At 35.9% G+C, this 12,559-nt stretch overlaps 1 protein-coding gene across 1 annotated transcript; it reads left to right on the forward strand.

Annotated features, from left to right (window-relative positions):
* Positions 1–3,467: 3,467 nt before the first annotated feature.
* Positions 3,468–7,933, forward strand: LOC110109915 (glutamate decarboxylase 4). Its single transcript, XM_020841137.2, has 7 exons — positions 3,468–3,631; positions 4,752–4,956; positions 5,043–5,243; positions 6,099–6,313; positions 6,476–6,729; positions 6,848–6,900; positions 7,324–7,933. Exons 1-7 carry the CDS (start codon positions 3,534–3,536, stop codon positions 7,819–7,821), a joined length of 1,524 nt encoding a protein of 507 aa, XP_020696796.1. The 5' UTR covers positions 3,468–3,533; the 3' UTR covers positions 7,822–7,933.
* The last annotated feature ends 4,626 nt before the right edge of the window (positions 7,934–12,559 follow it).

Consider the following 12,559-nt stretch of genomic DNA (forward strand, 5'->3'; position numbering starts at 1 on the left):
GGCACTCATACGCTGCTCATACAGTCATACATATATAAATATATATATATAATATGTGTATATGCATTTAAAGATACATGCACTATATGTTAGCTCGACCCTATCAAGGTATTACTTAATTCAAATATGATTCAAGTTACACTTGACTCATTAGTCAGCTCGTTGATCTGAGCCGAAAGGCAATCCGATTGGTTTAGGGATCTTCAATTTTCTAGCTAAACTTGCAACCGCATGCACTAGACATAAGAAATTTGTTTGGAAAAGTCACTGTGGGCTCCGAAAATTAGGCCCCAGCCTCCGCTCGCTGTTGCTTTTTCTTTGAGGGGAGTTTTAACACATTAAGTTCCGAGGTAAATTTTGGAAGGCAGAAGATATTGTAGATAAGACACTACCCAGATATTTCGCCCTTATTTTATGAGGACTTTATGATCTGAGTTCTGGTTTCCTATAGGCGCAAGCCCCTAAAATTAATTACCCCTCTCGATCATGAGAGAGAACTTTCGATTAAGGCTAGCCGTCAATCAGATACGTAGAGATGCGTGCATCTGGCATATAGTAGCAGCATGGGTTGAAGTTGAAGTTTGAAGTGTTGAAAAATTTGATATTTAAAGTAGAAACTTCATCATCTTTCATCATTTGACCCATACAGCATCCTTAGATGTCAAGTGTATACCTATAACATGATCGATGGGGCCCCACCATCCGCTTTAAGTGCAAGATGATGAAATTTCCAATTCTAAATATAAAATCTTCAAACTTTTAAATACCTAAGCCCTATGCTGCTACTATATGCCATATAACATGTACTCTACACGTATCTGATTGATGACTAGCCTTAATTGAAAGTTCTCTCTCATTATCGGGAGGGGTAATTAACTATACGGGCTTGCGCCTATAGGAGACCAGAACTCAGATCATAAAGTCCTCACAAAATGAGGGTGAAATCTCTCGGTAGTGTCATATCTACAAACTTATCTGCCTTCACAAAATTTATTTCGGAACTTAATCCGTTAAAACTCCCCCGAAGAAAAGCAAAGCGGGCGGAGGCCGGGGCCGAATTTTTGGAGCCAACATATTATTTATATCATAACTCACGACGATCATTTCCTCTGCAAATCCGAAGCAAAAAAAAAAAATTATCAAAAACTTTCGTAGCAAATCCATATCCATTTTTGACAAAAAAAAAAATCCGTCATAAAGTCTGCAGTTAAAGTCCACCACAAACTGCCGACTTTCCTATAGAATTTCTTGATGTAGGTCAAATATAATACATTACTCTCTTAACTAGATTATCGAACGACCACCATTACAACTGACACTTATAATTTAACCAAGATATTAATCAAGAACAGAACGCCTCATCATCTTAAGAACTTCTCATATGACAACATAATAATCGTTAGATCAAAATTCTCTTAATCCAACGATTAGAACAACATCTTTCACCTCTAAATAGCTCATATATTGATGAACTTTCAAACGGAATTTTAGAGTCATTGTGGATCAATTTTAAAGATCTACGAGCTTAAATCGCTCAGCTTGGAATGCTATATAAAGCGGAAAACTAAAGGTCTTTGATAATCATTTGGTGTGTGCTCATGGTAAAATAAAATTATGGTTTAGGAATTTTGAGGATGCACCTTAGCTGGTGCTTGCTTGAGGTCAAGAAGGACAATTGTTGTGGCTGATCTCCTTAATGTCCTTGACTTGCTCTCTTGATCAATGTCACAAGAAATATTGAACATGGGCCACCATATGAAACTTTAGATTGTCAGAAATGACTTGGAAATCGCCTCAAGACTCCTCAGAATTTCCTAACAAATTGTATCAGAGCCTCGTTGAGGTGATCGGGGAAGGAGGAAAGTGTTCTTGAGGTGAATTAAGAAAGGGTTCGACAGATTCGTGTTTGCGGAAACGGACATGTAGCTTCTAGTTCATAGAGCAGGAAGGTTTGTGTAGGTGAAGGCCGCATGGGTGGAGACTGCGTGTGGTTCTCTAGGGGTGTGGCAAGGAGACGTCGAGGTTCTTGAACAGGCAGGGGGGGTGGCATTCATGCAAGAAGAGAAAGAGGTCCGCATTGATCGAGACGGACAGGGCATCATGATGAATGAAAGCATTATTTCATTGTTCTTGATTAATGATTGGTCAAGATCTTTGAGGTGGAGCTTTCGGGTCAGATTACGGGTTGATCGGAGAAGATGGGCATTAGATTTGGTGTGTCAGAGTTGCGGAGACAAAAAATAGATAATCAAGAACCTCGGGGTGAAAAGATGGGCGAGAACTTGGAATCAGAAGGGTGGATTATGCGAGGTCGCAGGTAGGAGCACGCACAGGAGTCCGAAGCAGTCGGTCGGATTGCAACAAGCACAAGTTCTTGTGATAGAGTGGTTCTTTGTTTTTATTTGTAAAACTAAATCAATGTGGAGATTGTTATGAATTGATTTAGTTCTAGGTTATTTTTATTTCTGCATGTTATCACATCAAAAGTAAATCTATATAAATAGAGGTCAAATGTGATGTATTAAATTTGAGAAAATTTTGAATAAAGCTTTAGGCTAGTTTTTCTCCTTCAAATTCTACTCTTTTCCCTCTTCTCCCTCTCTCTCTCTCTCTCTTGCAAGATGGCCAAGAAGAGCTCAAGAAGCTCTCAAGACTCCTCACAATTTCCTAACATACATAGTCATTTTAAAGAGCTATGGAACTAGTTTAGTTTGATGAAGCTTCCATGATTCCAATTGTGGTGCTAAGATCAATTTGAGTTAGCCAAGGATTGAGTGCTACCCAACTAGGCTTAGTTAGCAAACCAAGGGTTGGGAGCTAGCCAACTAGGCCTTGCTACCTAGGGTTGGCTTAGGTCCTAAGGAAGCTAATGGCTCAATAATCAATCGGATACAGGTTAATTTGATCAATTAGTCAATTGGCTTATGTTTGGGTTAAGCAATGCAATATGATCATTATAGTTTTGGTTGATCTCATCTTGATTTGAGCTGATTTGTGTTTGGCGTAGCCCATTAATTTTGATTTGAGCTTAATATCGTCAAGAAATTTGGTTAAATTTTGATTTCTAAGATACATTTTTTTAGTACAAATTGTGATGGCCTGATGGCTCACCATATACAAATCAAACAAATTTCTAAAAAAAAAAGAGGTAAAAAAGGTAATAGCTAAATAGAAGCGTTAAGATCTGTCTAGAAAGTAAAGTCATGAAAGAAAACATTCTAAATGCTCACTATAGAGTCATGAAATAAATTGTAATTTTGAGTGAAGAATATCTTCAGGAACCAAAACAATAAAGCAAAGAAACGTAGAAGAGAGTGCAAGAGTTTTAACTTCTAAGTAGAAAGAAATACAATTACACGCAAGCGTTTAAGTCGAAGGCAAAGCAAAGAACCTTTACAAAGCTCAGCTATATAAAGTGCCCCTTAAGCCAACAAAGGCAAGTAAAGCACAATAATTCTTCTTTAGCGGCTTCTGAGTGCAAACAGAAGCCTACGAGTAAAACTACTTTGGAGTTCTAACAGAATCAATCAGCCATGGTTCTTTCTGTTGTGTCAAGAGAGTCAGAGGACGGATCATCTTCCTTTGTTAGTCCAGTTTTTGCCTCCAGATATGTGCAGGAACCTGTTCCTAGGTGAGCTCAAAACTTACCTACCTTGCTTTTATGTTCTCATGATTCTATTTGAAGGCCAGCTTGTTTGGTTGAAGTTTTTTAAGTTAGAATCATGTTTGTGGATATTTGATTGAATTTAGTTAAAACTTGATATTAATTTTAAACTGCATAATTCTTTACAAAATTGACTACATATTTTTTGGAAAGTTGATGAGGATGGAGCATAATTTATCTTGAAAAAAATTGAATCAAAACATCTTGATTAAATTTTTATCATAAAAAATTGACACTTGATAATCTTTTATGATGCTTGTTTGTTCAGTTATGAGAAAATATCAAAATGATTCATTCACTCTTTACGAAAGATCAAAATAGTTCCAACAATATTAAAAAATCATTTGATCACTTAAATTTTTAAAAATGAATCAAAATAGTTTTACAGTGGGATTATTTTTGTTTCTTGTAAGGAGTTGAGGAACCAAAATAATCTTTTAAATAATTATGGACAATTTTGATCTTTTATAAAAAGTCAAGATATCATTTTGAACATTTTTTCATTTAGTTGTATAAAAGTCTCTTAATATTTTATTATTATTTTATTCATTTCATGAAAACTTCATGCCATTTAAGTATAATAAAATTATCACATATTAATTTTTTAAGTTCATCCTGGATAGGGATACCCTTTCATTTTTCTTTCTTGCTACCCAAAATTTTCTATTTTATGAGAAAACTATTTGCTTTGTTAAAAGACTACTGCAAGGTAAAAACAACCTGTTGACAAAAATATGAATAAATATATTACAAGATAAAATAATGTGCCTCCATTGGCAACAATTTAATAATAGACTCTCAAAAGTCCAATCTAAATCTACTGATTTATTATATTTTTATTATAAAAAATATGAACTTTTTTCCTTAAATTGAAAATCCCACACTATAACATATTTTTCTTTTTGGAGGATGGCTAGTATGCACCACGTCATTCCTTTGTTTGGTACCGCAGCTTGGTACTACTGATATGGTGCATTCTGATTGGTCTCCGGATGTCATTCTTTGTCCGGCCTCCGCACAGAATAATTTCTCGTGTAGGGGGGAGGGTGGGGGAAGAAAGGACTTTTGATGGTTGATGCTTTTGCAGGTATACAATGCCAGAAAAATCAATGTCAAAGGATGCAGCTTACCAGCTAATTCATGATGAGCTACTGCTAGATAGCAGCCCAAGGCTGAATTTAGCCTCATTTGTAACCACATGGATGGAACCTGAATGTGATAAACTCATCATGGAAGGCATAAACAAAAATTACGCAGACATGGATGAGTATCCTGTCACAACTGAGCTCCAGGCAACAATATAATTTATATTATAATCAATTCTAAACCTTCTGCATCACAACCCATTGATTGATCTTTTTCTTTTTTGGCTTATCAGAACCGTTGCGTGAATATTATTGCACGTTTGTTCAATGCACCAATTTTGAGCAAGGAGACAGCAGTTGGCGTAGGGACTGTTGGGTCCTCAGAGGCTATAATGCTCGCAGGATTAGCTTTTAAGAAAAGGTGGCAGCAGAAGAGGAAGGCTGAGGGGAAGCCCTTTGATAAGCCGAATATTGTTACTGGAGCTAACGTACAGGTTGGAAGCTGTATGAGCTCAAGTTCTTCTGGTTTGGATTTAGTTTCATATTTTAATTTGTTGGTATAGAAATACAAGTGATTATCCTTATTTACAGGCTTAAATATTTTGATTGGAAATAAATTTGGCAACATACTGTCTAACATATCGTATGAGTAGATTTTGAAGCTAATTTGCGGTGGTTAATTTACATCCAAGGGCGGATCCGACCTTAACTTTCAGGGAGGACAAACTTATAAATAAAATGTAGAGTTTCTTTTTTTCCCCATAAATATCCTTACAACAAAAATTTGTTCTGAGGGCGCTGCCTCTCGACCCTTATTTGTTCATCGTTATACGCTTCACATATATGTCGGGGGTCCTAGGGGGCACGCCCCCTAGCAAGGTTCGACTTGCGGGGGTTTCTGGGAGCAACGCCCCCGGAACAAATTTTGGGTGTAAGGATATTTTTGAATTCAATTTACTATTTCTCTTTGTATTTGGTTCATCGTTCTCTGACAATAATATCTCTATACAATGTATTTAATTATGTTGGGGCAATTGCATAAAAATCATAGTATTTTAAAACTTTTAGGGGGGGGGGGGGCAATTGCCTAAAATTCCTTATAATAATGATTAAAAAATACATTGAGGGGGGCAAATTGCTCCCCCTGACCTTAAGGTGGATCCGCTCTTGTTTACATCAGTAGTACATTTGATGAAACTTAAAATATTTTGATGAAAAATACTTTTAGTTGGTCTTCGTTGTAAGCTTAGATTCTTAAGTTCAGAAGGAGTTTGATAATTATTGTATCAGCCCAACTTTGCCATACTTTTATCCACATTACCTTATAATTTGAAACTTCATAAAAATAGGTGTGTTGGGAAAAGTTTGCAAGGTACTTTGAGGTGGAGCTCAAGGAAGTTAAGCTGAGGGAGGGATTTTATGTCATGGATCCTGTGAAAGCCGTGGAGTTGGTGGATGAGAACACTATTTGTGTTGCCGCCATCTTGGGCTCTACACTTAATGGAGAGTTTGAAGATGTGAAGCTTCTTAATGAGCTCCTGATGCAGAAAAACAAAAGAACAGGGTATACAACATTTCCTAATTAAATCTATCAGTCTCAGAATTATGCAAAAGCAAACTGAAACCATGCAGTTTAAATTCTTAATAACTTAATAGAAAGCTACTTATTGAAAAGTTGAATTAGATAGATTATTTGGAAGAATTTTCTTATTCAAATCAATGGCAGGTGGGATACTCCCATACATGTTGATGCTGCAAGTGGTGGATTCATCGCGCCCTTCTTATTTCCTGAACTTGAATGGGATTTCAGACTGCCATTAGTGAAAAGTATAAATGTAAGTGGACACAAATATGGCCTGGTATATGCTGGTATTGGATGGGTCATTTGGAGGAACAAAGAGGATTTGCCTGAAGAGCTCATCTTCCACATCAACTATCTTGGAGCTGATCAGCCCACCTTCACACTTAACTTTTCAAAAGGTTCTTGTTTTCACTTTTATTATTGTCGTAAGGAAATGTTGCTTGCAATTTATGATTTTGTCTCTCTTTTGTTACATCATTATAACATCTAAAGTTTTAAGTTCTATCTTTTGTTCAGGATCCAGTCAAATTATTGCACAATACTACCAGTTCTTGCGTTTAGGATTTGAGGTAAACTTTATCAAATAAGATGTTCAACTTCAAAATTTGGAAAAAATTATTAGGTCCGGACACTAGACTTAGAGATACATCCACACATCCACTTAAAAAATGACACGTGGAGTGCATTTTTGTTTCATTTTTTTGTGCGTTTTACCTGCACTTTACCCGCGTTTTAGTTGCACTTTAACTACCATTTTTTACTGCGCTTTGACTGTGCTTTACCTGTACTTTACTTGCGTTTTGGCTGCGTTTTTGATGCGCTTGACTTGAAGTTCAGCGGACACATTAAATATATAAAATAAAAAATAAATTCAAATGAATATCCACGTGTCAACATTTTATTAGAGTCGGGACATATCTCTACGTCATGTATCCAGACCTAATAATTTTCCCAAAATTTGATCATATTATTAATTGATCCATCATCTGCAGGGCTACCGCAAAGTGATGCAGAATTGCATGGAGAGCGCTAGAATTCTGCGAGAGGGATTGGAGAAGATGGGATGTTTTGAGATTATCTCTAAAGAGGAAGGTGTGCCTCTTGTGGCATTCTCAATCAAAGGCCAAAAGAAGAGCTTGGCTTTCAAGTTATCAGACAACTTGCGACGATTTGGCTGGATTGTTCCAGCTTACACTCTACCAGCTCATGCTGAACATATCACAGTTCTTCGTGTTGTCGTGCGTGAAGATTTTGGGAGGCCAATGGTAGAGAAGTTCCTATCACATTTGGAGATTGGAATGAATGAAATTGACATCGCCGTGGATGTGCCAATCCCTCGAATCAGATTTACTGTAGAGCTTAGGCCTAGTCATGATGTGATAGATGGAGATGCTTGCGGTATTCCCAAAGCTGTGATTGTGAGTCAACAGGTAGAACATATTGAGAAGAACATACCTCTTCTGAGTGGGAAAACTAAGGGAGTTTGTTGAATGCTAGTTCAAATTAGCTCTTATATGATGGGCAGTGTGATGAAATGGAAGAATATGAATATTAAGAAGTGTTGCATTGTTAAATTTACATAGAAATGCTTTTTTTGTGTTATTCTTTGAATCTTTGTTTCTTCTTTATCACAAAACTTATGCTATAAAATAATATGGTGTAAAATTTTAAGCATACAACTGTTGATTTGGAAAGCTTTTCAAATCCAAATAGCCTTGATTTGGAAGTTTTGAAGGATCAATAATGCAATTGATTAGGGAGCTGATTATTTTACTAATTAGGTGATTTAATTGAGGATTTGATTGGGAAGTTTTTTCTTTATTTTTTTCAACTCAAATATATAAATTGAGGGGCAAGGGATGTTGTAGATGCATGAGAGCAAGAGAGAGAGAGAGAGCGAATTATAATCATTCTTTTCTCTAGTATAGTGAAATCATCTTCTCTCCCTGTGGGGCGTGGACATAGGCACCATTCATAGAACCACAAAAATCATCATGTTCTTTGAGTTAATTGTGTTGTGTGATTTCTGGTGTGTTATCGTTGTATTTAGATTAATTGAGTTCGACATAGTGAGATGTAGAGAGGGCTCAGGTTGGGCGGCTGGGTGTGTCAGGTTAGATGAGTACAAGAGGTCGAGCGAGAGGGCTTGACTAAGCTTTCTTTGCCAGCATTGGCTTGTGTATGTGGTAGATAGAGAATGAGAGGAAGAGAGGGCCGGCGGCTGGGGGCTTCTGCGTGCAATGTCGAGCGAACGAGCTCGAGAGGGGCTCAGGTTAGAGGCCGGGTTCATCATCTGCGTACGTGAGTTCAAATGGAGAGAGGAATTGGGACGAAAGGATTCGATGGTTGTGTCGTCTGAGCAAACAGTTACGTTGTTCGAATCACATGAGATGAGGCCAATCTTGGGATGGTCAGTGGTCAACAAAATCTATACTTTATATCGGTGTATTTTTTAAAATATTTGTTTATTATTGAATAGAATGTACCTTTTACATAGTTTTAAATTAGTTTGAATTTTTGTTGCCGTCTATGGATAAATTAAGATAGTAGTCAAGTGGGAAATATAAAATAATATTGTGCATTCAGCCTAACCGTACATATGAAACGAAGAACTCCATATATTATAAAGCTAGAAAGCCATATCAAGTATTTATTAACTTCAGGAAATGAAATATAGAACCGAAGCTATTCCCTTGAAATGAGAGGTAAGATCTTAATCATCCGATCAAATGAAATGATGGACAACTTCACAGTCTTCTAAGCCTAGTTTTTAGGCAAAGAAAGTTTGCGAAAACAAATAGAAGTGTGCTATGGAACCCTGCTGATTTTTCTGTTTTGCTGTGCAGATTTGCAAGATTAAGTTCGAATGACTTCTTTTGGTGGAAAATTTATGGAAGCTTTCCTTTTGTTGGATTTTAGTTGTATGAGATTCAATAAGCAGGCGTGAAACTCTATCAAGGTGAGGCCCCAATTTGGGCAGCTTCTAATTGGGCAACAATTTTCTTGGGTTCACATTTAAGAACTATTTGTGTATGTTAAAAAGTATTGGTGATTTTTTGGTTGCCTCTGATACCATGTAGAATGGTATAGAAACGAAAGCCAGAAAGCAAATGGAGAAAATATGTTTTTCTTAAACTAAAACTAATACAAATACATGGCTTATATACCGAAACAATAAAGTAAGAAAATACAAATCTAAGATGTGGTTTTATTATCTAACATTTTGTAGTGAAAAGATCGGATAAAAATGGTAAGCACATCTAGGGGTCTAAATGAGTCGAGCAAGCTCAAGTTCGACTCGTTTATGGGCTCACAGGCCAAGTTTATCTAGCACACAAGTTGAGTTCGAGCTTGATGAGGCTCGGCTCGTGAGCTCGCGAGCCGGCTAGAATAATTGTTAATATTTTCTAAATAATTTTATTTTATTTAGTAAATTTAAATATTTAAATAATAATAATAATAACAATAAATGTTTAAAATATTTAATAGATAAAAATAAATTAATATTTAATGTTTAAAGTTAATAATAAATGTTTAAAACATTTAATAAAATTTTAAATATTTAAAATAATTAATAATATTTAAAAAATTATGCCGAGGCTCACGAACCTGCTCGAGCTCGTTTATAATGGAACGAGCTCGAGTTTGAGCTCAAGCTTGCTTTCCGGCTGATGAGCTCAACTTGATAATGTCAAAACTCGACTCGTTTGCCCGCTTAATTTTGTCTTTGAATTATCGAGTGGAGCTCACATTTAATTCATAAAAAATATGAGCCCAAACTCGATAATGTCAAAACTCGACTCCTTCACCCGATTCACTACTCGCATTTTTGCGCTTAATTTTCTCTCTGTTTACTTACATGGTCAAGCTTTGAATCGTGTTAATTTGTCGTTACTCTGTGCCATCCATCTTGAATGCTAACTTTCTATCTACTCACCAGCTCACGCAGCAAGTCATCAAGGATCTGAAAAAGTAGGAAATGGAAGATCAACTTTATGTCCATTCAAAATTATGTCCGATTCCATGGAGATAAGATGATCTTTTTTTTCCCTGGACATTTTAGGTCATTTAAGTCAAATTCATACACACAACACATACACAAAGACTCGAACCCAAGACCTCTTAGTTGGAAGCATAAGCTCTCAACCAACAGGCTAAGATGAGCTGTGTAGATGATCTATTTTCATAACCGAAATTTTGTAGCATATAAAGTACCACTAAAACTATTACTAGTCTAAATTTGAGAGTTTATGTTAAACTAACACATTCGTTAATAATTATGCCAAATATCATGAAATTTATCTATGATTAATTTAAGCATTAGGGGTTAAGATTTCATTTAGAATAGTTTTTTTATTATTTTGTTTTTCAAACTATAATTATTATCCATAATTTCTATTACTTTATTTTTTAGACTATAATTTTAGTGTTAGAGTTGTACTGTTGACTCATATATCAATTTTCGCTCTAGCTCATCGGGGAGCCTCCCCTTGTTTGGGATTCGAGGGACTTCCCCATAATTTTTTTAACCATTCACTCGTATAATATTGCAGCACCATGCATTAGAGCCCTGCAATGTTGTACACTTGTGCATAGTAGTGCAGTAGGATGCAGTTTGGTGGCACTGTAATCTTGATATGGAGATAGAGCATGGAGCACTACGATGCAGCGAGTTGAGCGGGTTGCAGGTTAGGTTGGTCAATTTTCTTTACAGTTTTTTATATTTAACTTGAAGGTTGAGCCCTTTTCATATTTTAGAAGTGTATCTCTTTATTAGTTATGAGATAGAATATTGTGAATAAATGAAGTGAGATATGGAGAGTGAGAGAGAAAGAAGTTTGTATAATTTCTCATAATTTTTATAGTAAAGTCAGTGTGGTGTAGCTTCGTGATTTTTTACAGATTTTTGATTTTTCCACGTTAAATTCTAGTATTAATTTACAATGTTTTCTTTTCCTTTTTATTTCGTTGCGTGGTTTATTTCCAAACAGTAGATACATTTTTAATGTAGAATACTTGTAATTGGCCTCTTGTAAATTGATACATCACGCGAAAATTAGCTTGATCGGGCACGAATCTCGAGGCAAAAGCTAGTTGGAAACTTCAAAAATTAATTTTGGGAGCACCCGAACTCCGATTTCAGCGAGCTTATAGTCAAACTGAGCGTCTCGGAAATACGAACCCAACGACACTAAGATCAACCCAATCCGAGCCCAAATGAGTCCGAATCAAGGGTTCAAAGCGCTGTTGGAAGGTTCAAACCGCAATTTGAGTTACCAAACGGTCTTCGATTTTGACAAGCTTATACTCGAATCGAACGGCTCGGTGAGATATGGAGAGGGAGAGAGAAACAAGTTTGTATAATTTCTCTTAATTTTTATAGTAAATTAAGTGTGGTGTAGCTTCGTAATTTTTTACAGATTTCTAATTTTTCCACGTTAAATCCCAGTATTAATTTACAATGTTTTCTTTCCCTTTTTATTTCGTTGTGTGGTTTATTTCCAAACAGTAGATACATTTTATGCTAGACCCTCTCTCCTTATCTGCTTGCGTGCCGGATCTTCGTACAATGCTAAGACGTTAAATATAATATTTCTCTACCGCCACGAATACTCCTAGACGCAACATAAATAATGCATCTTATGTTAAGCCACAACTCCCTTCACATAAATGTTCACCAAAATAAACTTTTCCGGCATCTTCCCTTTCTTAAGATGGGAACAGTGGTTATAGGGATGATCTTGAATTTTTATTTTTTAAGGTTAGAAAATTAGAATTGTAATATCCTTAATTTAATTGAATAATATTTTTTATATATGAGTTTTAATAGTTTAATAATAATAGAAGGTAATAAATTATAAAATATTATAAATTTTTATTATAAATATTATTGATATATCGTCAAAAATTATCTTGATCGGACATGAATATCGATGCAAAATTAAGTTGGAAACTTCCAAAATTAAAATTGGGGCTATTCGAACTATGATTTCAGTAAACTTATAGTCGAACTGAGCGTCTCAGAAATACGAATCCAACGACACCAAATTCAACCCAATCCGAGCCCAAACATATCCAAATCAAGGGTTATAAGCATTGTTGGAAGGTTCAAACCACAATTTGGATTGCCAAATGATTTTCAAACATAACGAGCTTATAGTCGAATCCAGCGGCTCGACGAGACAAATCCAACGAGCCCAAGATCACTGAATTCCGATGCCAATAAGA

The sequence above is a fragment of the Dendrobium catenatum genome, unplaced genomic scaffold (assembly GCF_001605985.2).
Source record: "Dendrobium catenatum unplaced genomic scaffold, ASM160598v2 fragScaff_scaffold_542, whole genome shotgun sequence".
Classification (NCBI taxonomy): domain Eukaryota; kingdom Viridiplantae; phylum Streptophyta; class Magnoliopsida; order Asparagales; family Orchidaceae; genus Dendrobium; species Dendrobium catenatum.

What these genes read in the sequence shown, in the direction of transcription:
- LOC110109915 (XM_020841137.2), top strand. Translation starts at nt 3,534, where the DNA reads ATGGTTCTTTCTGTTGTGTCAAGAGAGTCAGAGGACGGATCATCTTCC. An exon ending in GTGCAGGAACCTGTTCCTAG is followed by an intron (nt 3,632 to 4,751) that starts GTGAGCTCAAAA and finishes ATGCTTTTGCAG; the next exon opens with GTATACAATGCCAGAAAAAT. An exon ending in TTACTGGAGCTAACGTACAG is followed by an intron (nt 5,244 to 6,098) that starts GTTGGAAGCTGT and finishes TCATAAAAATAG; the next exon opens with GTGTGTTGGGAAAAGTTTGC.